Source organism: Verticillium dahliae, genomic scaffold (assembly GCF_000150675.1).
Source record: "Verticillium dahliae VdLs.17 supercont1.1 genomic scaffold, whole genome shotgun sequence".
Lineage (NCBI taxonomy): Eukaryota > Fungi > Ascomycota > Sordariomycetes > Glomerellales > Plectosphaerellaceae > Verticillium > Verticillium dahliae.
The window spans coordinates 2,618,725-2,644,972 of NW_009276921.1; the positions used below are offsets into that span (position 1 = coordinate 2,618,725).

The 26,248-nt window shown below is 57.9% G+C and overlaps 4 protein-coding genes across 4 annotated transcripts in view; 1 reads left to right on the top strand and 3 right to left on the bottom strand.

The window, feature by feature from the left end:
• Positions 1 to 1,365: 1,365 nt before the first annotated feature.
• On the bottom strand, positions 1,366 to 11,746 carry VDAG_00798 (calphotin; the record flags this gene model as incomplete). Its single annotated transcript, XM_009652175.1, has 4 exons — positions 1,366 to 2,869; positions 2,924 to 8,837; positions 9,010 to 9,942; positions 10,000 to 11,746. The coding sequence occupies 4 exons, from the start codon at positions 11,744 to 11,746 to the stop codon at positions 1,366 to 1,368; spliced, it is 10,098 nt and encodes a 3,365-aa protein (XP_009650470.1).
• Positions 11,747 to 18,479: 6,733 nt separating this feature from the next.
• Positions 18,480 to 20,258, bottom strand: VDAG_00799 (uncharacterized protein; the record flags this gene model as incomplete). The annotated part of the gene is made up of 1 exon (XM_009652176.1): positions 18,480 to 20,258. The coding sequence occupies one exon, from the start codon at positions 20,256 to 20,258 to the stop codon at positions 18,480 to 18,482; it is 1,779 nt and encodes a 592-aa protein (XP_009650471.1).
• A 2,335-nt stretch (positions 20,259 to 22,593) lies between these two features.
• VDAG_00800 (uncharacterized protein) lies at positions 22,594 to 25,380 on the top strand (the record flags this gene model as incomplete). Its single annotated transcript, XM_009652177.1, has 1 exon — positions 22,594 to 25,380. The coding sequence occupies one exon, from the start codon at positions 22,594 to 22,596 to the stop codon at positions 25,378 to 25,380; it is 2,787 nt and encodes a 928-aa protein (XP_009650472.1).
• Positions 25,381 to 25,711: 331 nt separating this feature from the next.
• Positions 25,712 to 26,248, bottom strand: part of VDAG_00801 (Cip2) — a gene marked incomplete at both ends in the record, with an annotated part of 1,450 nt that continues 913 nt past the window's right edge. The window contains one exon of the mRNA XM_009652178.1: positions 25,712 to 26,213. Coding sequence (XP_009650473.1) covers positions 25,712 to 26,213 — 502 coding nt within the window. The remainder of the gene's footprint in view (positions 26,214 to 26,248) is intronic.

Consider the following 26,248-nt stretch of genomic DNA (forward strand, 5'->3'; position numbering starts at 1 on the left):
AACGCCTATGTCGCGGCACGCTGTCGGGAGAAACAGTCGACTCGATTGCCCGTCGCGACACGCACGAAAGCGAAAAGAGAAACCCTCACAGCGGACGACAAGGCCGCGGCCCAAAGCTCGATGAAATCCCTCGTCGACGCCGCAAGCCACCATGCAGGCAGGCCCCTCCTCACCCTGGCTACTCCCCCATCAGCGCATTCTTTTTTTTGTGTGTGTGTGTGGTGCGGCACAAGCTGAAGCTCAAGTAGGCTAGAGAGGTGATCTGATAAGATCATCTGATTAGATCAGTCCCCTAGTGGTCTCGAGATTGCAATAGCGTCAGTTCAGCTTTCGGCTAGCCCCCAATTCGTGTTCGAGACCGCTGACAGAGGTGGGAAGCCGGCATTTCTTAGCCGAAAAAGCAGTGCAGAGATAACCATAGGAGAAAGCTGGGCATTAGGCAAGGTGTTGTACTGTACCTAGGGAAGGCTACCCCGCTCTGAGGGATCCAACAGTTGGTACGGTTCTAATGACTCCGCGTGGCGACAGGATCCTTATGTCTATACGAAGAGATTAGTCGGGCATCGCCACTCTCTCGTGTGTCCACCAAAATCAAGGCGTCGTGCGTCGTTCTGTTCAACCACGTGCTAGTATCTTGTAGCCGTGATATATCACTCTGTCATGGCTTGAGGAGTAAGATGCACATTGTATCCAGCTGATCGTCAAAGGAGTCTCGCGACGAGCCTGTCTCTTAGGGGTCTCGAATCAGGTGAGTAATCGACACCCTCTTCATACTTGGGACGGCAATCCTCCTTATACGTAACCCCTCGTAACGCTTGGCCCCCTTTCATCTGTAACTTCTGTCAAGCAACAGGTGCCCCGCAGCCAGCCTTGCATAGTAATGATGGTTTGACAACGATACACGAGCAGGAAGCCTCGAAAGACCATCTAGATTCACTCAAGGCGATCTTGTTATGAATCGCCGCTAAGGCGGAGATGGCTGAGCCGCCAAGCTAGCCACATGCTGCAATCTCAACAAGGCAGTCACCTACACTACAGTGGCCATTGGCTGGTCAGCTCTTTCAGTCACGTCCCTTAGGTTCAGAGAGGAATTGTCAACTTGAATCAGTTGAAAAGCCTGCGCTGAGCTTTCAAGGCTCGGCGACATGCGAATTAAATAGAGGCCTATAGGGCCTTTTCATAGAAGTGTCAGACCACCAGAGAAAGCCACGAAGTGTCCTGTTGACCCGTTTGCCGACCCCATTACAACACCGAGGGATGGTCCCGGCCAATCCCCGTTCAGCTTTATACATGAGAAGAAGAAATACAAAAGAAAAGACAAAAGGAACCGGGAAGCCATCGTATCGTTGCCACGATGACCATCTCCTAAGCACCAATGCCGAAGCCGATGCCGAAGGCGACGCAAGTCTTGCCCTCGCACCTGGTGAAGGGAGGACAGCCGAATCCGAGAATGCCGCCGCAACGCTGCCCAGCGCCGGCAGGCTGTTGTGTGTTGCCGCCGCTGCTGCTGCCACCAGCGGTGACGCCTCCGCCGGCATTGGCACCAGCGGTGACGCCTGGGCCGGCATTGGCACCAGCGGTGACGCCTCGGCCGGCATTGGCACCAGCGGTGACGCCTCCGCCGGCATTGGCACCAGCGTTAACACCACCGCTGGCTCCTCCGTTGGCTCCGGCATTGACTCCTCCACCACCATTCGCTCCGGCGTTAACACCACCGCTGGCACCTCCGTTGGCACCAGCGTTGGCACCTGATCCGCCGGCGTTGGCCCCGGCGTTGACACCGCCTGCCCCGACATTGGCGCCGGCATTGGCACCACCAGTACCAACGTTAGCGCCGGCGTTGACACCGCCTCCAGCGTTGGCTCCTGCGTTCACACCGCCGGTAGCGCCTCCGTTGGCGCCTCCATTGGCTCCGGCATTGACACCACCTCCAGCGTTGGCTCCGGCATTGACACCACCAGTGGCACCTCCGTTGGCACCGGCATTGACACCACCAGTGACACCTCCGTTGGCACCGACATTGACACCACCAGTGGCACCTCCGTTGGCTCCGGCGTTGACACCGCCAGTGGCACCTCCGTTAGCTCCGGCGTTGACACTACCGCTAGCACCTCCGTTGGCTCCGGCATTGACACCGCCAGTGGCACCTCCGTTAGCTCCGGCATTAACACCACCGGTACCGCCGTTGGCTCCAGCATTGACACCGCCGCCGACGTTGGCACCGGCATTGACACCACCAGTACCGCCGTTGGCTCCAGCATTGACACCACCGCCGACGTTGGCACCGGCATTGACACCGCCTGCCCCGACATTGGCGCCGGCATTGGCTCCGGCGTTGACACCACCGGTACCGCCGTTGGCTCCAGCATTGACACCGCCTGCCCCGACATTGGCGCCGGCATTGGCTCCGGCGTTATATATAGATATCCATTGATTGGCTCCAGCATTGACACCACCGCCAACGTTGGCACCGGCATTGGCACAGACATAGACACCACCGGTGCCACAGTTGGAGCCAGAGATCACAATACCTCCAGATCCGACGGTGCCGCCGGGCACGGTCACAGAGCCCTCACCACCAGCGCTGACGCCGGTCGAGGGTCCTGTGTTGGTGCCGCTAAAGGGGTTGAAGGTACACCTGCTGCGCGTAGCATCCTCGCAGCGCTGGAAAGGTCCGCAGCGTATGTTGCCGCAGAGGATGCCGGTGCCGAGGGTAACGCCCGTCTCGCCTGGGAGGCCGCAGACCTTGCCGCCAAAGCTGAACGGACCGAGGTTGATGCAGATCTGTACGCCCGGGCAGACCTTGTCGCCACACTGGGTGTTCTGCGCGGGCGTTGTCGTGCCAGCGTCGCCAGAGAGGCCGCACGAGCTGGTAGCGGCACTCAGACATGTTTGACCGGTGGGGCAGGTAGCACTGCCGCACTTGGTTCCTGAAGGTGTCTCGCCGCCCTCGCCCTCGCCGCCGCCGCCGCCGCCGGTTGGCGGTGTAGTTGTTCCACCATTGCCGCCCGTGTTGCCGCCGATAGTAGGCAGGTTGACGCAGATGTAGGAGCCGGGAAGCGCGACAGACTCAATGCAGACCTCGGCTGACGAGCACGCGCGACCCGTGTTGCCGCAGTTGGTGCCCGCGTTACCACCCTGGGGCCCGGGAGCGAGGGCTACACAGACAAGAGAATTGCCAATGGGGCTCTGGATGCAGATCTGGGCGTTCGTGCAACGGCCGGCTCCGCAGGTTTCGCCGGTGACAGGCGGGGTGACGCCGGCCACACAGGTGCCGCTTCCAGAGCACTGCAGGGGGCTCAAGCAGGGTCGGGTCGCGCTGCAGGGGTCGTTGACGTTGCCGGGCGTCCCGGCCGGTGTCTCGCACGTCTTTCCACTGCCGCAGACGAGGGGCGCGCGGCACAGACGGGTCTCGCTGCAGGTTTCGCCGGGACCACCCGGTGTGTTGACGACAGGCGCCTCGCAGACGTTGCTGTTGCAGAGAAGCGGGCTCAGGCAGGGCGCGGTAAGGCTGCAAGACTCACCGACAGCACCGGGGGTCACCGTCGGCGTCTCGCACGTGCTGGACTCACCACAGACGAGAGGAGCCAAGCAGGGTTTCTGTGCGCTGCAGGCAGCGCCAGCACCTCCGGGAACGTCGGTCGGGGCGTCCTCGCAGACGTTGGACGAGCCGCAGACGAGAGGCGAGGCGCAAAGTTGGCTAGGACCGCAGGGCTGACCACTGCCAGCCGGAGGGGGCGTCGCACAGATGTCACCCTCGCCGCAGACAAGAGGCGCGGCACAGGGTTGAAGGGTGCCGCAGGTGGCACCGAGATCACCAGGAGGCGGGGCCGCGCAGACGTTGCCAGTGCCGCAGACGAGAGGAGTCTCGCAAGGCTGGTTGTCGCCGCAGGTGGCGCCGAGCTTGCCAGGGACAACGGGAGGCAGGGCACATTTGCTCTCGGCGCAGACGAGGCCAGTTGCGCAGTCGCCGATAACGCTGCATGTGTCGCCGACAGCTCCAGGCACATTAGCAGCAGGGGCGGTCGTGCACTTGTTCTCGCTCCCACAGATGAGGGGCGAGATACAGGGCTTGTCAGTGCTGCACTCGTCGTTGAGACCACCTTGTCCCTGTCCGCCAGTGGCGGGGATGCATACTTCGCCCTCACAGAGGAAGGGACTCAGGCAGGGAAGTGTGAAGCTGCAAGCTTCTCCGACGTTGCCGCCGGCGGGAGGAGTAATAGTTGTATCAACACAGAAGAGACCCTCGCTGCAGAACAGGGGACTCTCGCACGGCTTCAGAGGACCACAGACATCTCCGGCGCCACCAGGGGTTTGCGGTGAGGGCAAGGTGCACTTGTCATCGGTACCGCAGATGAGCGTGGACAGGCAGGGCAAGGTCGAGCTGCAAGCATCGCCGACGTCACCGGGCTGGGGTGTGACAATGACGGGGTCCGTCTCCGGCTCGGCGCAGATGTCGCCGGCGCCACAGATGAGCCCCGTCACACAAGGCAGGGTAGCGCTGCAGGGCGCTCCGAGAGGGCCAGGTTCAGGTGGGTTGGGAATGGTCGTGATGGGGCCGCAAGTGTTGTCAGAGCCGCAGGTGAGGCCAGGGAGACAAGGCTTCGTCTCGCTGCAAGCTTCACCACTGGCGCCGAGATCGACACCTGGCGTGGCGCAGACATTGGCGGCACCGCAGACGAGAGCTGGGATGCAGGGAAGGGTAGCGCTGCAATCGTCGCCAAGCTGTCCAAGATCAGGGACATTCGGCGTCGTCGTCGTCGGGGCCGCGCAACGACCGTTCTCGCCGCAGGTCAAGGGCGAACGGCAGATGAGCGTGCCGTCGCATCTCTCGTCAATGTTGCGCAGGCTGGTGCAAGTGCCCGCCTCGCAGGCCAGGGGCAGCGAGCAGATATTGGTAGCATCACAGCTCTCGCCGAGGTTGCGACCACCAGGAGTAGGGACAACGCAGATGTTGTTGCTGCACTGGAGAGGTGTTGCGCAGGGCGTCTGGTCGTTGCAGGCAGCGCCGGCGCCAGCACCGGTGTCACCACCAGGGATGCCACCATCACCACCACCACCACCGGGAATGGTGACGGGGGGAAGACAGACGCCAGACTGGCAAGTGAGGGGCGAGCGGCAGGGGGTGTCGCCATTGCACTGCCCATTCTCGGCGGCGGGCAGCAGACATGTGCCGGCAGGGCCGCACACAAGAGGAAGAAGACAAGGAGATTCGGTGCTGCACTGGCTTCCGGGGCCGCCAGCATCACCACCGTTGTTGCCACCGTTGTTTCCGCCATTGCTGTTGGGGTCGATGCAAATGTTGATGAGGCACTCGAAAGCAGAGAAGCAGATGGCGCCCTCACCACAGGCGCCGCCGAGTCCGACACCGCCATCTCCACCAGTGGATGTCGGAGGGAGACAGACGTTGGACTGGCAGGTCAGGGGCGTACGGCACGGTTTGTCGTCATCGCAAGCGCCGTCCTGATCCACCGGCGAGATGCAAGTACCGGCAGGGCCGCAGATGAGCGGCAGGGCACATGGCGAGGTGAGGCTGCAGGTGTCGCCAGCATTGCCGCCTGCGGCGGGAGGGAGAGACCCGACTGCGCAGACGCCGGAAAGACAGACGAGTGGCGAGCGGCAGGGCGCCTGATCGGTGCAAACACCGTCGAGATCAACCGGAGAGATACATGTGTTGGCGGGACCACAGATCAGGGGAAGGTTGCAGACGTTCGCGGCAGACCTGCGGAGAATGTCGACGACGGTGGAACAGCTATCGCCAAGATCACCACCACTTTGTCCTTGCACGATGACACAGACGCCGGCACGGCAATCGAGAGTTGCTTGGCAGTCACCGACTGCAGCGCAGGCGTCACCCGGACCGCCGGAGCCGCCGGAGCCGCCGTTGTTACCGCCTCCGTTGTTCGTACCAGGGTCGACAGCACAAACGCCAGACTCGCAGACCAGAGGTGTGCGGCATGGAGCATCGTTGGAACAGGTAGCATCCAGCTCTCCGGGGAGGATACACACAGAGGTCGGGCCACAGACGAGCGGCACGTTGCAAGGGTTCTCGGTGCTGCAGGCATCGCCTGAGTTGCCGCCGGCTCCGGGCCCGGCGCCAGGAATGACGCAAACACCACCAGAACACTCGTTGGGCGTCTGACAGGGCTGCTCGGTGCTGCAGACATCGCCTGGTAGACCTCCGGCGGGTGTTTCGGCGACAGCACAGGCACCGTTCTGGCACGTAAGAGGGGGCCGGCAGGGCGCCTCGTTCGAGCAAGTATCCGCCAGACCTCCAGGAAGAACGCAGACGTTGGAGGGACCGCAGAGGAGGGGAACATTGCACAGCGTCTCAGGTCCGCAGCTGTCACCGCTGTTGCCGCCGCCTCCGGGGCCCGCGGGGGCGACACAGATGTTGGCCTCGCACTCGTTGGGTGCGAGGCAGGCCTTCTCAGTGCTGCACTCATCGCCGGGAAGGCCACCAGTGTTGCCGCCGCCGCCGGGGAGCTCGTTTCCGAGACCGGGAACGGTGCAGGTACCGGCTTGGCAGAGCAGAGGCGTCCGGCAAGGGGTGTTTTCGTTGCACTGATCACCAGCACCGGCACCGCCGCCACCTTCTCCGCCGTCGGGTGGGAGCTCGTTACCGAGATCCGGGGCGGTACAAGTACCGGTTTGGCATAGAAGAGGCGTTCGGCACGGGGCGTTGTCATCACACTGGTCGCCAGCGCCGCCAAGGTTGGCACAGATGCCCGCCACACAGTCCAAGGGGCTGCGGCACGGGGTCGCGCCACTGCAGGTATCGCCAAGGTCGCCAAGCTCAGGCGCGCCAGGGAGGACACAGACGTCGTTGCGGCACTCGAGAGGCGTAGCGCAGGGGTTGGCTTCATTGCACTGATCGCCAGCTCCGCCGCCGCCGCCGTTGTTGAGGCCGGGGTCGACAGCGCAGGTTCCAGACTGGCAGGTCAAGGGGGTCCGGCAAGGCTTGTTGTCGGCGCACTCATCGCCAGCGGCGCCAAGGAGAACACACTTGCCAGCTTCGCAGCCGAGTGGACTGCGGCACGGGTTCTCAGCACTGCAATCATCGCCCAGGTTGCCTTCGTCAGGGTTCGTCGTCGGTGCCACGCAGACGTCGTTGCGGCATTCAAAGGGAGCAGCGCAGATGGTCTCAGCGTTGCAGGCATCGCCGGGGCCGGCCTGCTCAGTGGGTGGAAGACAGGTGCCCTCCTGGCAAGTAAGGGGAGTCCTGCATGGTGTGTCATTGTCGCACGCATCATTGTTGTTGCCAGGGTTGACGCAGCTGCCTTCCTGGCATTGGAGAGGAAGACGGCAGGGCGACTCAGGGTCACAAGCATCACCGGGGCCTCCTGCATCGCCGCCTCCTGCATTGGGCGCAATGCAGACATTTGACTGACACTCGAGAGGGCTGCGGCAAGGCGTGTCGTCGTTGCACTCGGCGCCCGGGCCGGCCAGCAAAGCACACTTGCCATTCTCGCAGGTGAGGGGAGCAAGACAGGGCTCCGCTGCGCTGCGCGAGAGAGCGTTGCAGTCGTCTCCCAGTCCTCCCGGGGCGTCTTCGCCACCGTCGGAGGGCGCGAGGCAGATATCGTTCTGGCACTGAAGAGGAGCCTTGCAAGGAGATTCTGCGCCGCAGGCATCGCCAGGGCCGCCTTCACCAGGGTTTCCAGGTCCGACACAAATGCCGGCTTCGCAAGAGAGGGGCCGGAGGCAAGGCTTGTCCGCGCTGCACTCATCACCAAGATTGCCGTCACCTGGATCCTCTCGCAGCAGGCAGACACCGTCCTCGCAGGTGAGGGGGGAGATGCAGGGACCGACGCCATCGCCACAGGGGGCTCCAGGACCGCCCGTCCCAGGACCACCGACAGGGAGACAAATACCAGCCTGGCAGGTCAAGGGAGACTGGCAGGGTGCCAGGTTGCTTCCGCAGTTGGCGCCCTCGGAGCCGTCAGTGGGGCCGCTGGGGATACCGATCTCGGGAGGCGAACAGACGTTGCCCTGGCAGGTGAGTGGTGCCTCGCAGGTGGGAAGGTTGAGGCCGCAAGCATCGCCTTGTTGACCTTCATCTCCAGGGCCGGCGATCTCGGGAAGACAGATGGCATTCTGACAGGTAAGCGGAGCCTGGCACTCGGGGAGTCCCTCGCCGCAGGCATCACCGTTTTCACCGCCATTGTCGCCGCCGGGGGTGATAGGAGGCAGACAAATCTCGTTCTGGCATTCGAGGCCTGTGCTACAAGCAGGGAGATTCTCGCCGCAAGCATCGCCTTGCTCGCCACCGTTGTTGAGGATGGGATCGATGGCAGGAAGACAAATATTGTTCTGGCACTCGAGTGTTGTTTGGCACTCGGGAAGACCCTCGCCACAGGCATCGCCCTGAGCGCCGCCACCGTTGCCGCCGTTGACAGGCGCAAGGCAAATATTGTTGCGGCACTCGAGGTTGGACTCGCAGGGAGGAAGCTCGGGGCCACAGGCATCGCCGAGGCTGCCTTCACCGTCACCTCCAGAGCCAGGGTTAGGAGGCAGACAAATGGCGTTCTGGCACTCAAGGGTAGACTGGCAAGGGGGCAAGCCAGCGCCGCAAGCATCTCCAAGCTCGCCTTTACCTCCATCGCCAGGACCACCGATGGGGGGCAGGCAAACAGCGTTCTGGCACAGAAGGGTAGCTTGACAAGGCGGCAGAGCAGGACCGCAAGCATCGCCGAGGTTACCGCCATCGTCGCCGCCAGGAGTTGTCAGGGGGCCGAAGCAGACGTTGTTCAGGCAGCGAAGTGGTGCCTTGCAGAGAGCAAGATCGGGGCCCGCAAGCGTTGCCAGCTTCACCTCCGCCAGTATCACCGGGTCCGCTAATGGGTGGCGCGCAAATGTTGTTCTGGCAGACGAGAGTGCTCTCGCAAGGAGGTAGGTTAGGGCCACAGGCATCGCCTGTCACGCCGCCATCATCACCACCAGGAGGAATAGTGGATGGAAAGCAGATGTTGTTCTGGCAGCTCAGAGAGCTCCGGCATGGAGGCAAACCAGGTCCACATGCGTCATTGACGTCACCCTCGCCGCCGGGCACTCCCAGAACGGCACATTCACCGCCACGACAGAGAAGAGGCTCGCCACAAAGGGGCAGGTTGAGGCCACAGGCACCACCCTCTTTGCCTGGACCAGTCACAGGGTCGCCGGGGCCAGTAACGGGGTCGTCAGGGCCAGTCAGAGGCGCGCAGACGCCACTCTGGCAAACAAGAGGGCTGGTGCACTGAACCAGGTCGGGGCCGCAGTTGTTGTCGTCGACAGAAGGGTCTACGCAAAGGTTGTTGCGACAGATCTGGTTGCCCACGCAAGTCTCGGTGCCACACTGCGCAGGAGGCAATTCGGTGCAGACGCCCGTCAGGCAGAGAGGGTTGTCTTCAGGACAGGCGTTGCCAGGAGTTGAGCAGTTATCGGGATCATTGCTCAGGTTGACGCATGTGTTTCCATCGACACAGATTTCGCCGAGTGCGCAAGCGGTAGTTCCGCACTGGCCAGGAGGATTGGGGCCTTCAGGACGCTGGCAAACTCCTGCTGCGCAGACTTCACCGGCGGAGCACTTGTTTCCAGGAGTACCGCAGTTGTTCAAGTCGGTAGAGGGGTTGATGCAGATGTTGTTGATGCAAATCTCGATATCAGGCAGGCAGGGGTCAGCTCCACACTGGGGAGAAGCTGCGCCTCGACAGATGCCCGCAATGCAAAGAGGGGAGGCATCGGGACACTGTCTGTCAACGGTGCCGCAGTTCTGGGGGTCGGTGCCAAGGTTGATGCAAGTCTTGTTCTCGACACAAACCTCGCCGTCGTCGCAGGGGCCGTTGGCACCACACGCAAGGGGCTCGCCTGGCTCTCCAGAGCCATCTGGCGTGCCAGTAGGTGGAGTGCGTACACAGGAGTCCAGAACGCAGCTGAAGGGAGCTACGCAGTCGGAGCCGCAAGCTCCAGGACCTTCAACGGGCACGCACTCGCCGTCGAGACAGGTCTCAAAAGACGTACATTGGCGAGGTGATGATGGGGTCTGTCGAGATTTGAGTCGGGCAGAGTCCCTGAAGCAGTCATCCGGATTTCCAAGAACGCGGCACTCATTGGCGATACAGAGAGAATCGTCGCCGCACGAGGGGTTGCACTCAGACTCGTCGGGACCAGGCTTTCCGCCAGGGATGCCAACGCCGCCCGAACCGCCTGGCTTGCCTGGCTTGCCAGGTTCGCCGGGGCCGCCGGGGCCGCCAGGGAAGCCAGGTCCGCCAGGGAAGCCAGGTCCGCCAGGTCCGCCAGGGAAGCCAGGGATGCCAGGTCCACCAGGGAAACCCGGGATGCCGGCAGAGATGCATTCGGAGTCCAAGCAAAGAGTGCCAGGAGGGCATGTCAGGGCTTTGGGTCCGCACGCATTGGGGTCCTCGCCAGTGTCGACGGAGACACAGCTTCCGAGTATGCATACGTTGTTCGCGGGGCATGGCTCGCTGTTCTCGCAGCTCTGCGGATCGCCGGTAACGTCAAGACAGACTTTACCGCCAAGGCAGGCCTGGTGAGGAGCACACTGCTGCAAGCCGCACTGCAGGACGGGCTCAATCTCGGAAGGATAGCACTCCTTATCGTAGCAGAAGTAGCCGTCACCGCACTTTCCGTCACAGCCAGACGCGCCAGATCCAACGTCGAAGTCAATGCAGCGTCCCCGGCAGCAGAGTGAGCTGGAGGAGCATGGCTTGCCGGAGCAGTCTTTGGCGTCTCCAAAGACATCGACGCAGAGACGGCCGGCTTGAACCTTGCCAGGTGGGCAGATTGGCTCAGGCCTCCAGATGGTGTTTGAGGGTCGGTCACCGTGAACGGGCTTGCGGTTGCCGTCATGGTGAGGCTTGGAGTTGCCGCCGGCGGCGCTGCCAGATCCAGGCTTGTCGCCATGGCCGCAACTGGGGTCGTACAAATCGCTGATGCAGACGCCAGAGACACAGACCGAGCCAGGCTCGCAGTGCGCAACTGGCTCACCGCAGGTGGTGTTGTCTGTGCTGATGTGAATAGGAATGACTTCGCCATCGTAGCAGATGCTGCCAGGAGCGACGTTGTCACATGTCTCCCCGGCTCCTAAGTCCAGGGGCAAGCATTCGGAGGAGACACAGAGACTTCCAGAGTCGCACGCGGTTTCGTTGGAGCCGCAGTGGGTTGAGTCGGTACCAATGATGAGGTGCTCGTAGGTGCACTCAGCGTCCTTTGGGCCACAGCCATTAGATCCGAGAGTGATAGGTGTACATGAATTTGCGTAGCAAGCCCAGCCAGGATTGCAGGCAGTTTTGTGGGAGCCTTCAGCTCCGCAGCTCGTGCCGTTGAAACCAGTATCAATGGGTTGCACCACGCCGTTGACACAGACCTGGTTGCTGCCACAGTCTTCTTTGGCAGGGCCACACTGAAGAGGGCTCGCGAGGACCTGGATCGAGCGGCAGACATCTTCGTCACACCACTGACCAGGCCAGCACCTTTTGCCAGCACAGCTAAGCGGGTCTGAGCCGAAGATGAGGTCCTGACATGTATCGAGTACGGAAAGCTGTCCAGGTCCGCAGCCATAGCGGGCGGGGTCGATATTGATTATGACCGAAGAACATGTGTTATCATGTTCGCCACGGCCGAGGAGGAGGTTGTCGTTGTTGTTGGCCACCCCAGTGTCTTTGATAAGGACACGGGCATCAGCAAGGGGCAATCTCGCGATGGATGACAAGGCCGCCAGACCAAGCCAGCTGATGTGGTTGCTCATGTTGTCGATGAGCTGTGTCGATGCTCTGTTGTTGGTAGGAGTCGAGGAGAAACGCCGGGATCTAACGAGAGATACGCCATGCCTCTATATAGAACCAGGGACAAGCCAATGTCAAGTTGGTGATCGCAGCCGGCCATTTCCTCATGCGGCGTTTCTCATGAGGCGTTTTACATGACTACCTTTGCATACACCATAGGCCCGGGCCCAGAACCCGGGGACGTATATCCTCGTGGGAACACTGACCTGCACCCACAAGTTGGCGGAGGAATGTTGGTGAGAAATCGAACCGTTCGAGCCCTCTGAGGCTGGCCATGACTGCATTCGGAGAGAAAACACGTTGAAGTTATCCCGAGGTACAGCTGTATTGGGCCCTGTCCATCGCAGGCAACGGGGCAGTGCTTCTGGGAATGGCAGCCATTGTGCCCTTCTCATCCGGTTGTTTGCGGCCCATGTTGAACACGTCTTTCTCGGTTCAGAAGAAGAGACCGATCAATGCTAGCCCTATACCAAAGACATGTTGGTGACTAGTCTCGGTAGATTGATAAGACCAGAGAGCTCCATTCTCTGCCGCAAGCCCGAAAGCGGTGGTGCTACAAAGGGTAGGAGCAGAGAGTTCAGACTGGATAGTATCGTTAACATACTGCAGCTACCGTTGAATACACATGCTCGCTTTGGGTACTGGACCATAATCTGCTTGGCAAGGCGCCGCTTGGCACTCGGGGACTCGGCTGTTCCAAGACACTGGTGTCACCTGGGGAAAATGCAAGATCCAGTCCGACCTGTCCGCATTCTGTTTGTCGTAATCCGGTTGACTGGCCAGCAGTAGAGGTTCTGGACTTCAATATGGATCCAAGTTGTACAAGAGGGGCAGCAGGCTTGGGCAGGAGGATGCTGCATTTGGTAGAGCGGTGGTGTTAGGGACGTTGAAGGCTGTGATACGTTCATGGAGTCGCTAATGTGGAGCGGGGTATGGAGTTGGCCCTGACGATCTCAATGCGTCCATTGATCATCTGGATGCCAATCGATGGATGCCAGGAAGAGATAGTTGGAGTTCCAATCATGGTTGGTTGATCTCGGACGGTTCGTTCGCAGAGGTTCTGCTGTCCCTGATGACTTGTCGTTGGACAGGCGATGGAACTCAAGCCTTGGGCCCAGAACCCGGGTGAGCAGGCAGGTTGGGGGTCCAGGGGTTCCTTCCCCACCACAACTCATCGGGAAGGGGCGATTTGAAGAAATGAGGGGTCATACTGTGGGGCACCCACCAATGAGCGACAGACAGAACACAATGGACCCCTTAAAACTCGGAACAACCCGCATGCCAGATGAGCTGACTCATCAGGAACAACAGAGCTGCCTGGCGTGCCAGTGCCCAACTGGATGACAAATCCGTTCAGTTTCAGCATCGAGTTTGCTCAGTGAGACATGCATTTTTGCCAATTCTGCCACTAGGACTGCAAGCCGGCCGGGCGATTGTCTTGCGGCTGCTAGCATCCAGAAACAGGACAACAAGGGTTCTCCGAGTCTCGAGGGTTCAAACTCTTCTGTCTCGACACCATGCTCCACGGACTGTGTCGATCACAATATCCCTAGCTGTCTTACGTCCCAAGCAGTACAGCCATACAACCCTCCATTGCACCTATGCTGGCTCAGCAGCACTATACTATCCGGTCTATCCGGTATACCTTGGGGCTGTTGCTTCTGTTCCTCGACCCGAGAACACGTTTGCGACATCCAGAGGTATTAGAAGCGAGGTGGCGTTGACAGAAGTTCGCCCCTGCGCCACCCAGCAATGTGTTTGCAGACGAACCAAGAAGGTTTGGATCAGAGCTGTCACTGAACCATCTCGGTCTCGGCGCTCCGCACGTCTCAAAGCTCCACCGCTTTGATCACCATGGCATCCAACACTGCTTCTGAAAAACCCGATTCTGCAGCCATGCATCCAGGCGATGCTGTGAGAAGTGGTCAGGTACTGTGCCAGACTACTATCCCGCCCAAATGCTTTCATGGTTCTCAGCGCAAGGTGCTGGACGCGAGTCACGAGGGGATTTCCTGCTTAACTCAAAGATTGCGGGCTTCTCATCCCGACATCTGGCTGTAGAGTACTGCAAATCATTCGTCAGAACCTCGGAAACCCTACTGCGATCTTGCATGAACCCCGCCAGCTCACCTTCACCAATGTATTGACGAAGGTGCTGAAAACAACCCCGCACCTAGCCGGCATCTATTCAGTCCGTCTCGTCCAGTGCTCATCGGGCCGAGCTCTTTCACCATGCTACATTGCAGTGATGAGGGTCGATTGAAAACGTCTAGTGCTTCCCTCCGCCGTCGAAAGCTCGGCCTGGGCTAAGACGCACTGGAGGAGGAGCCGTCTCCAGTGCAAAGTGGGTGTCTGGGGTCGGGTGTCTGTGCTGTGAGACCCCCTGGTTCTGCACCAGGCAGTTTTGGCGCAGGAGATGTGATGACAGGTCACAATTTCCTTGTCTGTTCGGACTCTGCACCTCATGCCACCGGGTTATCGGAAACATCTCTGCAGAGTTGATCACGCTAGATCACTGTTGGCCCTCATATCGTCAGATAACGGATCACCTCGTCACTCCCTAGAGACTTGGCAATCACTGTTGCTCTTAATAGTGACCACGTCTTCGCCGTCGGGCCTTGGTATTTCTGGCATCTACCGCAAGCTGTCCAAAACCAGCTTCACGACTGGCATTCCTCTGGGGTTCGGTGTTTAAATTTCGGATTTCGGGGGTTTGATGTGGGTCTTCTTCCCTTTTTGCCCCAAGAGTGGTGTTCACGATGAATGCATGTCGTGTACCCCTCCGATGATTTCAGGAAGAATATGGTTCCTCGCGTCGAGATTCAAAGCGTACTTGCCCTATGGCTTGCTTGGCTTATATCAACACATTTCCGGTGCTTGACGATAGAGATGTTGCATCTTGGGCGTTCGTGGCGTCGTGATTGACTTCAGCCACACATCTCCAGGGTCCAATGTGCCGAGACACCAAGATTCCAGTACAGGAAACCTCGTTAGCACCAACAATGCGGAGCTTCTCTAGAATGATTGCAGAAGAATAGGACCGGCTTCCGATAGCTGCTGGCTCATGATCGGGGCAGCAGCTGCAGACTTGGTCGGCTTACCTAAGGTTCCTTTGGCAGATCCCTCAGTCGAGAATTCGTGATTGCGCTTTTGATCAAGTCGTCTGTGTTGGGTTTTACCGTACCTCATGATGCGTGGCTGAATAACCGTGTCTACCCAACTAGTAGTTCTCCGCTCCATGGGGGGACCGGCCCGGCCACCCAGGTCCGCATGCGATCGACCCGTGCTTCGGGCACCATGATCCTACAGGGCTGCAGGGCTGCAAGCTTGACCGAAGATTTTCAGGACTCCTCCGTCTAATATCTTCAAGAAGATGCTCCTCTACGGTCTAGTCTCGGGATTCGATTTCAGACACGAAGAGTGGCAACAAGAAAAGTCCTGAGAACGGTATCCACGACCACAGCGTGGTTCTTTGCCCTCTAGGAGGCCTCGATCTCGGGCCTGAAACTTGTGACCTGTCAAAAACTCAATTGCGGTTCGCCGTTTACGGCATCACTATCAGTTGTCGCGGGCACGACCCGCTTCCCATACTTGTCGAGCATAAGCGTCCTTCGGATCAATCTAGCCGGTTGATAATGCCCGGGCCAGAACGGTCCTGCACCGTATCTTAAGACACATTCATAAGGGCATTGTCGTGCATGGCTTCCATCGAAATTTCTGAGCACTTGGTAGGCACACCTTCCGGATTCATTGAGCCGCCCGCGAGCCAGCACTTTTCTCAAGTGTTGATCGCTGTTTATCCATGCGAGGCAGGTCGGGCTGCTGGCGTTTTCTTGCAGACGCATCCAGTACGGCGAAGAAGAAATTCAGCACTTGGCGCATTTTTCCATGCGGGCTTTCAACAGAAGAAACCTCAGCTCTGAGGTTGAAGATTGCTCGCCGCCAAGCAGCTACAGCCTAGCTATCCCCAAGCTCCCACCCGTAAGATGCAAGCTTTCAATGTCTGTTATGCGTGCGGAATAGTCTCCACACACGCGTAAGCTGAGGCTTCTTCTCGCAGATGTGCAGACTGCAGAGCAGTTGCGTTGTCACGGTGTTCCAAGGAGTGATAGCAGGCGCAAGCCGTGGAGGTTACGCTGCTGGCAAATTAGGGGTCTTCCCACGCACCAACACGTTCACGTGTTTCGGACTCAGAACTACACGCATCAACGCGATCTACATGTGTTGCATTTTTACTGCCTAAGCTCGATGCTCGAAGGGTTGGGCAAACGAACCTTATCGCAAGCCGTGTGGTGCGGCTGGGAACGGGAGACCTACAGGGTCCGCCGATCAACTGTGCCGTGTCTTAGGGAGAATCAGGGGATCAACCAACACGTGATCTGGGATGAAGCACGACGTCTTGATGCTGAAATTTCTTTTGATGGACTATGAGTCGTTACGAAATCTGCGCAAACCATGGCAACTGCAATGAAGTACTGTTCAATATGGCCGATGTGCTTGGAGGCGTAAATCGTCATGTTCTCGACTTCGAGCGCCACAATGTAGCCAGCCTCATGTCGCTGTTCGTAGATTGACACGAAATTTTGGGAGTAAAAAGTTCGGTGCCTTAGATGACGATTCTGTGGTGATGCTCAAGTAACAGCAGCTAGCCTGAACTTTCAAGCCCTCCGTATGAGCAGGTACGTGGCACTTTGTAAGCTGAAGTTATTGTGCATGCATAACTTATAAGTTTCCTGTCTTGTCCATCAAATCGGCCGACCACTTCAGCCTTAGTCGAATGGGAAAACAGTCTCCTGGATCAGGAAGGGATGGTTCTCAGACAATGTTTCATGGTGTGCCTTGATGGATACTGGGAATGGTTGAGGGAAGCTCCAGAGAGATGGCTTCAGTGATTTATGGAACCGCTGGACGCTTTCCTGAATCAGACTCTGTAGCCTGGTCAAATCAACGTTGTGATGTTGCTGGCTTTGAAATCAAATGATCCTTGCCTGAGAGTTCGCAACTTCGATGCTTAGTGTTCTATGCAAAATCTTGTTGATTGAGATGCTTTGATCATGTGGTGGTTCTTCTAGTCCTCGATCATCAGCAATCATCCGTCTATTATCACTCGATCGCTCAAGCTCCCAGTCAAAGCCACCGCGTCCTAGCTTGCCACCAAGTCAAACCCAGAACGCATTCCCTGCCATCGATCAACCTCTCTAATCAGAAGACACCTGTGAAGCCACGGGACAGTGCGCTAGCTCAGGGGTTCGGGACTACGACTGTCAGAGCGTTGTTTAGAGCAGAGTGAAGAGGTCTTCCAACCGTAGTCCCCAGGCAATAGAATATAGGTAGGGGGTCGGAACACATCTGAATTCTGAACTCCCCAGAACGGACGGTCCTCCGCAGTCTGTCTATATACGTTTCTCGTAACATTTAGTCCCTGACCGACCCCCCTGTCTGGCGGCTCCGCAGGGTCGCCTGACAACGAGAGGGCGTATACATGGGCTGCGGAGGGCCCAGCTAGCTGCGAAGTGCTAGATTTCGGATATACTCTAACCCCTACCAGAAAGGAGCTGCAGAAGACATATTCACTCTATTCAATCACATGCTCTGACATGTGTATTTCCACCGCTGCTGTACCCCACCCACCATCTGGCGCAGTACTTGTAGCTGAACCTGAGATGGCATCTATGACGTTTATATTACGAGATCAGTCAACAGGCAAAAGTTCTTTTTATAGCATTCATGCAAGGGATACCTACCCTCATCGTTACCAGAACAGGCGCGAGGAATTGTGATAGCAAGGTTGTAACTACTAGAGTAATATTGAGAAGCAATACTTCAAACTGACGGGAGAAATATGCTTTGTTGGACATAACCCTCACGAATAAGACAGCCTCTGCACCAGTCAAGACCGTAAGAGCAACTTTGGCCGTGGCCACATCTTGCCTCTCACCAGAGACCGTCCTCTCGCAACCCGAGCCGCTGTCCTTGCGTCGATCTCATGAAGTCCAAGCTTAATGCATTAATGATATCGTCTAATCAAGGCTTCACAAGGTTAAGCAAGGCATAGAGTCTATGAAGCAACACACGTCGTCCATCAAGTTACGGCGGATGAGCCGAAAGCACAATAGATGGGGGAAGTCATACTCTTGACTGACGCTAGAAACGCCACTTTCTAAATCTGAGGACTAGTTTAATGAATGATCAGAGGGACAACAATTCTAGAAGGACGTGAATCATACCCGCATATCAATCTCGAGAAGTAAGACTTCTGCTGTTGGGATGCGTTCAACTTTCTTCGAAATTGCGCTGGAATTCGGCTCCGAAAAAGAAGCCTAGGGACCAGACGCATGGAATACTCCATCGTCCAGCTTGGCAGCTGTATGACCTGTCCATATCTATCATATGCGTCTTTTGGTGAGAGACCCGTGGAGAACATAGGACGTCTTGTCGACATTGACGCAACGACGACCACAATGCATAAAAACTGCAAACAAGACAGGGCAATAGCACTGGATCTTACACTGCCATACAACGTCCCGCTCGACGAAGGTGCGCATAAGCTAAGAGAATAGAAAATAGACCATGAGGTCAACAATTAAGTACAATTCTTAAGCAACTAGCTATACAGCAAGATAAATCTTATCCATCGTTAAGTCATACAAACATGATACAGGAAGTCGTCCGATCCAACAAGGTACACGGCCGGCGTCAGGAGGGCGTCAACATGACGACGATCCAGTCGACCACGCCTGCCCCATCTTTCAGGGGGGTCCAGTAACTCATCACGCCATCTGCCTTGGGCGTCTCAACTCCCACAAAGCTCGCGAAGCCAGATCGGCTTCCCGGCCGGCTGTGCTTCTTCTCCCTGGGCGCCTCCCTGGTCTCATCCTTGGGGCGGCCAGTGAGCCCACCGACGAGGCTCTGTTTGCGCCGATGATTGGGGCGATGCTTCCCAATGTCAAGGACAGCTTGCCTGCCGTCCCTCAGCACGCGCTCGCGAACAGTGTTGCGGAAACTCTTCGTAACGGATGGCGACTGTGCGTGCTCTGCTAGCACGGTAAAAATGTCCTGCCGGGTGACGGCTTGTACAGTTTGGTCGATGCCTAAAATTGCCAGGGCATCCTGTGAGGCAAACGCAATGTCAAGTCGCCATGACTTCTCTTTATCAGAACCGGGCGACGGGGCTCGGGAAGACCGCGCATGCTGCAAAACGATGTAGCGCGAATAGAGATCCTCTGAAGTCGGCAACACAGTCAGATTTAACGTGCTCGCTGACGAAAGCGTAGGTGAGTCCGGGGCTTGCTTGTATACATGAGATGTGGGGGCCTTCTTGAATTGTTTGAAGAAGCCCTTCGTCGCATTGCTTCCGCTGCGTTGACGCACGCTCGATCGCCTGTCTGCTTTGCAGTCCCGGGTACTGAGTCGACGTCCGAGGGAAGGATCCTGCATGAGCCTGCTGTCCTCCACTTGATCCAGATCCGCAGGGTCGTGGCTTAAAACGCGAACAATGTCGTCTTGGCTGCCGATTGTCTCAGACACGTTGATGTGCCCGCCGAGGTAATGCCGCACCGTCCCGTCCGTGGTAGTCAGGGGAAGCAGATACAGAAGGTTCCAAAAAGGCCAGCTGTCTCGTCTGTAGTTGAGCATGAGCTCGCAAAATGCTTGTCCCCGAGAAACAGCCTCCCGCATCCGTCTCAGGGCAGTCTTATCAGTATGCGAACCATGGAGTAAGTCGTAGCGCCGCCCGACTGCCTCTTGTCTTCCGTAGCCCGTGACCGCGAGGAAGCCGTCGGAGGCTGAGATGATAGAGCTGTCCGCAGCCTGTGCACTCATGAGACAGAACGCGTCGCCGAGGCCGGGGTATCCATTTGGGCGTGGTCCTTCCTCGCAGGTGAAAGCCGAGCCTGCGCAGGAGACCAGCTGGTGCCTGACAAAAGATGGGTATAGGTCTTTCCAGACCCTGCGCTCCACACAGAACTTGGACTCGGCGAAGATGCTCTCGAGTCCAGGCAAAACAGCCGTGTTGAGATGCTTCATGTCGCTGTTGAGAGACTTGGCAACAGGAAATGGCAAGTTGGTTGGTGAGGGCACAGTCGCCACCTCTGCGATGAAGTGTTCAAGGGAGCTTGCGTAAGATTGCAGACGCATGAGAAACTCGACATCCGTCTCACATCCACGACTTTGAGCGAATCGCAAAAGTCGCCGGCAAATGCGGGGATTGGCGAGAGCTGATTGAAAAGTGTCATTGCTCCAAAAGTCGGGAATCGGGAGAGGTTGCTCAGATGTTCCGGCGGTGGTGAGGAGCGTGGGAGTGCCGGCGGCGGGCTTGCTCGGTTCGTTTTTGATCGCCACGCCGTCGATGCTACCCCAGACTACACGACCGAACGTGGGCGACCTGGGTGAGCCATCCGAGTTGTAGTCTGTGTAACGCCGGAGAGCGTCCTCGTTGGTGTGTAGTGAAAGGCCCGAGTTGCTTCTCAGCCGCATGGCGAGCTCATTCGGGCGCCCACTTCCACTTCGCGGGGTCGGCGGGGGGGAGACGACCATAGGTCGCGGGCGTGCGTGGCTGGCTTTCATGGTGTCAATGAAAAGCCCGGGCGGTGCCCGAGAACCGCCAGGGCCGAGTTGAGGGGATGATCTCTCCCGTGGAGGTGTGGGAGGGTCATAATGAGAGCCCATGTTTGGGTCTCGAGGGAAAATAAAAAGAATAAATGCGAAGTAGATGAAAAGAGCGTGGTGACGAAACAAAAAAAGGCGAAGGAGCGGTATGATCAGCAAAGTCGTGCTGACATTGAGGTTTGCTGAAGTCCTACGGGGTTCGAGTGTATTCGGACGTTACCGAGAAGCGTCCATACTGTTTCCGTGTCGCCGGATCGATCGAGACAAATGAAAAAGCAGGTCGGTGGGAAGGGTGCACGGCATTGAGAGTGAGCACTTCGATGAGGATGAGGGGGCGGGCTCGTCCATGTTATGTAACGTAGCTGGCCAACGTGAAGAGGAAGGGGTCACGACTCGTGCCATGCTCGATTGGAGAGTGTAGCCCGTGTCGAGCATGGGCGAGGACTGACCTGTCGAGAACATGTCAACGGGCCGCGACGAACGTGGAGCTACTAGCACGGCGCTATCGGGTCGTCAGGTGGTGGAGTGGATCGTTCTGAGGGTCGGTGCGACAGTTGCCTGCGTCGTTAGCCCAGGGGTAACCCCAACACGGGGGCTGTCATTACAGGCTGGGTGTTTGGGAGGAGCGGAGCGGTGTACGACCAGGCGGCTTAGGTTGTCACAGGACGCTCAGCCGGCTGAAGGAGAAAAAGGACTCGAGCCGCTCGTAGGCTCGAGCCACTCTGCGTAGGCTCGGCCTTTGTCGTGCTGCAGTGGCCACTGGCGCGACGCCGGGCTTTCAGCGATGCCTTCACACTTGTCGTGTTATTGGTGCCAGCAGCACAGATGCTGTCGTGTGCGTTGCTCCGTTGACCGCTGAATCGAACGCAAGCCACGGACTGTTGGTCGATCGTCCAGGTGGCGGTTGTCCCTTCTGGATCCATGATTCGCACTTGCTTATGGACGTCGGTCTCGCGCGTTGGTCGTCGAACGACTCCATGTCTCAGCCCCTGCCATCCACAAGACCCAGGCTTGCCAGGCAAGACTCCGCTAGGCCATGCCAGAATCGCGAGACTTCATTGTCTGGGGGTGGTGAGTGATGAGCGGTGGGAATGGCACAGAGAGAACCGAGCACCGATCGATGGACAAATGGGCAAAGACCGATTGAGACGCACCAGGCAGGGGTTGCCTTGGTAGACCTTGGGGCTGATCGACAGCAGAGGACTCTGGCGATCTCCCGCCACGGTATGCTAGTTGAGATAGCGCTGCGCACAGGTCGTTCGGGTACAGGCTTGGCGTGAAGCCGACGCTGAACACAAGAGAGAGAGAATAGAGATATGACTAGATCGAGAGCAGTGACTGGCTCGCAACGGAACGCTGGCGTCTGACTTCCTCAACGTAGGTACACGTGGTCTGGTCTGGGGGAGGCAGACTGGCGCGCATTGCAATGCAGCGATTTGCCTGCCAACACAGGGAGACCATCATGACATGGCACGCCGCTAGAAAGTCAAGTTGTCGAGAGATTGCATTCGATGGAACACGGCCGGGGGTTCGGGTGGTTCGGATACTGATGCATTGGATGAACTGGTCGTATCTGAGACGGTGATGTCGCAATGAATTCATGCCGCAGAAAGAAGGGGAGGACCACAATGATCCCCTCCTTCCACGGAGCACGGGACTTCTCGTGCCAGTGGGGAGGCCAGTGGGGAGGCCAGAAGCCTCTCTTGCCTCTCAACCTCTGAAGACCTCAGCGGCGAAACCTCGGTTGACTTGCCTCATCATCGGTCAAAGCCGGACCCCACTCTGCCAAACGATCCTTCCTCGAGCCTTGTGTGTGTGTCTTACCTAGGTAGGTAGGTAAGCTTTCTTCTGCCTGTTCCAGATTCTTGACACACATGCGCACACGCGTGCAAACCAAACGAAGTTGCTCGTCTCTGCTCAGCCTTGTCATACGGCCACAACGATGATGTGAAGCCCTCATCTCGACGCGCACCATTGAAGCCAAACATTGGATGCCCGTATTCCCCCATCGAACGAAGGCGCCGCTTCATATCATGCATGGGTCAGCAATGACCTGCCCTCATGATCATCTTCAGCAAACACCACCGCTCTTCGCAGTCTCGTGTCCCTCCTCACCAGGCCACGACACGTACATCATCTGACAAACGATATCTATCGCCTCACTCATTTATCCCTATCGCCACAAACAATTGAAGCGTCAAAAATGGACCACCATAACTCACCATCGGTCGATTTGCTCGTCGAGAACCTGTCTGGCGTCCAGGATCTCGTCAAGTCCACACATCAAACCTTGCTCTCCAGACAGGACCATCTGAATCTGCCTGTCAAGACTTTCCTTCGCGCCGCGTCGGGAAAGCTCCACACAGCATTAATGCTGATCGAAGACCTGAGAAACCCGAGCCAGACCATTCAGAGTCGCCTGGCAAACCGGGTTGACGGCGATCTCGCCCACGTAGAGGCCTGCAAACAAGCCCTATCAGGCTGGCAGGTGTCGACCCAACAGCCCGCCCAGGACGTCTTGAAAACGCTCCAAGCACTCTGCATCCACCTCGACATTGCCCAACAGGCGCAAACCTTCGTTGCTTTTGTCAAGTGTCTCTCGGTCCAGTTCCAGGAGCACCCAGACAGGGCGAGCATTCCTGTTCAGGGCCCGCAGACAGAGCAGGAGTCGGCAGACTCTTTGGAGGAAGTCAAGGCGTCTCTGGACCTGATATTGAGCTCCAAATTCGACCAAAAGGTTGGTTGTCTGTACGACTATAGGCAGTTGGTCCTGAGAAGGAATACTGACTTTCCTTCCTACTCCAAAGGCTGTATAACCTGGTTAGGCTACGCAGAACAGTACTGGCCGCAGCTCGGGGACCGAATCTTGCGCTTGTTCCATGCGAAAAAGACGTGCAACTTCCAGCACTGGATCTTGGAGTACTGCCAGCAGAGCTACCCCGAGATCTATGGCCTTGGGACTAGTGCAACGCCAGAAAGGTCCCTGTTGGTCCTCATCTCGACCATCATCGAATCTTCTGTCTCTCCGCTGCATGTCGCTGCTGCCCTCGGTCTCGCACAAGTATGCAAGCATTTGATCGGACAAAATCTCGACGAGAACCGGCAAAGCCCCCTCGGGACGCCATACTACTGTGCTCTTATAGGGCCGATGGCATTGCTAGCCCAAAAGGACAGTCCTGTGAACATGGTGCAGTGGCCATGTCCCAGCATCGCTCAGATGGACACTCTCTATGCGTTCGAAAATAGCATGTGCTGGACCGACGTCGAGTCTGACAGTGTCCTGGCCCCGCTTTCGTTACCAAACTTGATCTTTCTTGTCTGCCTGCGTCTGGGATCGACTGAGCTGTATCAGCACTTCTTCTCTCTTGAGCATCTCGAAAGCTTGCCGGAAGTCATAATGGACGCATCTTACACCCAAGTCCCGTGGGGTGCCCCAGACTCCGAACGCGCGAAAGCATTCCTCAGCACGACTCTCCCTTATCTATTCGACACAGTTCTCCCCGAATTCGAGGAGGTCCACGCATCTGAGGTTCTCAATGGTCTCTGGGATGTCATGAATAAGATGTGTCTTGACATGACGGTCGGCAAAGCGAGGACGCAGGTTGCCCTCATCGAGGATTACGAATTCTTAGACATTGCCAGACGAGCGCTGCGCCATTATGAAGAGCCGGTCGTTCTAAGGCTGATCCAGGACCCCCGGTGGAAGCCTGATGCAATCCGGACTTCTGACGGTTCGCCGATTCTACATTCGCTCGTCGTGGACGACTCGATAGACATGATTGAAGCAGTCGTCGACTCGGGCGCCGACATACACATCAGAGACGACGAGGGTCAGACGCCCGTCATGCGTTGTGAATCTGTCTCCACCCTTGCCTTCCTGGTCAGCCACGGTGCTCGTCTGGACGACGTCGACGACCAAGGTCAGAACATATGGCATATATGCGCCGCCAATTCTGACCGCGGCATGCTGGAGTGGCTGGTGGAACACGACCCGCACATGAAGACCAGCTTGGGCGTCTGCATGCGCGGCGGCCGCACGCCAACTGCTCAGGCCATGATCCACGTTCTGTTTGAGCTCACCAAGGTCGATCCCGATGGCCCTACCGACATTTGGGGCGAGGCGCTCCACCGCCGTGCCGAGTTTTGTCTCGACAAGCTCCTCTCCTTCTGCAAGACAGAACCCTCCTATCTGCAAGCTTCTGATTATTCTCTGATCCACGTCGCTGCTGAATGGGGGCGTATGGGGCCAATGGAAGCTTGCCTACAGTCAGGCAATGTCAAGATGGACGCTCTGGACGGAAATGGGAACTCGGCCCTCCATTTGATCAACTTTGCTGCCGATTCCGAAGCCGTCTGTTTCCTGCAGAAACAGTGCGCCAGTGCTCCTATTCAAAACAACAAGGGCTACACGCCAGCCGAAACGATATTCTTCAATTTCGACAGAGCCTTCTCAGCGCTCTCGCTTGATTCGTGTCTCTCTTCTCATCCCGCATCGAGCACCCACCTGCAATTCGAGGCGTACCTGCTTTTGTTGACTCCAGAAGTCTTGTCATCGGAAGATGCGGCCGGCCGCCAGCTCTGGGAGAGATTCATCGTGGACATTGTCCACGGTTGGTCGACTCGCGTCGCGGGGGGCCGGCGCGCTAATAGGCGCGCCTTCCCCTCATTGCTTTGTGCTGCAGCGTGCCTCGTCGCCAAGGGGGCGCTGGCTTCGTGGAGGAAATGCGCAGGTGCTGACGCGGACCCACTGTTTGGGATCAAGGAAAGCGAACACTGGAAATCTGATCGATATTGGAGGACCTGTGTGCAGAAGATCGAAGCCGAGGTCAACGATGATTCAGGGTGTTTCCCGGGCAGCGGGCTGAAGCGATCACGGTCAGCATCAGATGCGGGTACTCGAAGAGCCAATACGAATGGGGGTGGCAGACAACGCACGCCGCAGTCTGGACGGCCCCGGCACGGATCACGACAGGAAGACCTAGAGGATTGAGGCGGATAAGGGCTCGTGTTCTCGCAATCGACAGCTTGGAAGAGGACACATGAGACGATGCTGGGGTCTGCAGAATGGACGGAAAGACAACATCGAACATAACGATCCACAGCTCGAGAGGAATCTCATCACGGAATCAATGAACGACTAATGTTTACATTATCCAGGTGTCGTTCGCACAGATGCCAATGTTATTCAAATGCGGCTACACGCCAGCTCCTTATTCATGCCACTTCCAGAGTGAAGTACACACCACGGTTCATCACACGCTCCAGCCGTTGGCTACGCTGCCTGACGTGACAAAATGCTTGAAACACTGTATGCGAAGGCATCACGTCAGAGTGGGCACGCTCCACGAAGCCCACGTGTTCAAGTTGAAGCTGCCATGGTTCTTCTCCGTCCGGAAGATACTCGTCGTGCCACCGCCCGACTGCAGCAGGAACTTGTTGATGAACGCTGTCAGTTCGCTCCCCTGCTTGGCCGCTGGGAACGAGCAGTGCGAATTGCCGCCGACCTGGCTGTAGCCAAAGTTGTCCAGGGCACCGAGAGCCTCCCACTGCTTCCTCGCAGCGCCCATGCAGCCGTACGTCGCAGTCCAGCCGAGCCACTCCATGTCCGAGTTCTCCATGACGTACAGCGCGCGAGGCGCGACGAGACCGGCGAGCATGTGATGGTCAAAAGGCAGCGCGCGCACGTTGCTCGTGTACGTGTTGAAGGCCGGGCCGAGCCAGACGTTCTCCCCGACAATCTGCAACGCCGGCTGCACGTTCTGGCCGTTCTGCTTCTGCCATTCGGCGATGCACCAGCAGGCCGAGCCAGCCGGCGGCCGACTCCTGCGCAGCGTCAGCGCGATGAGCGGCTTCGAGCG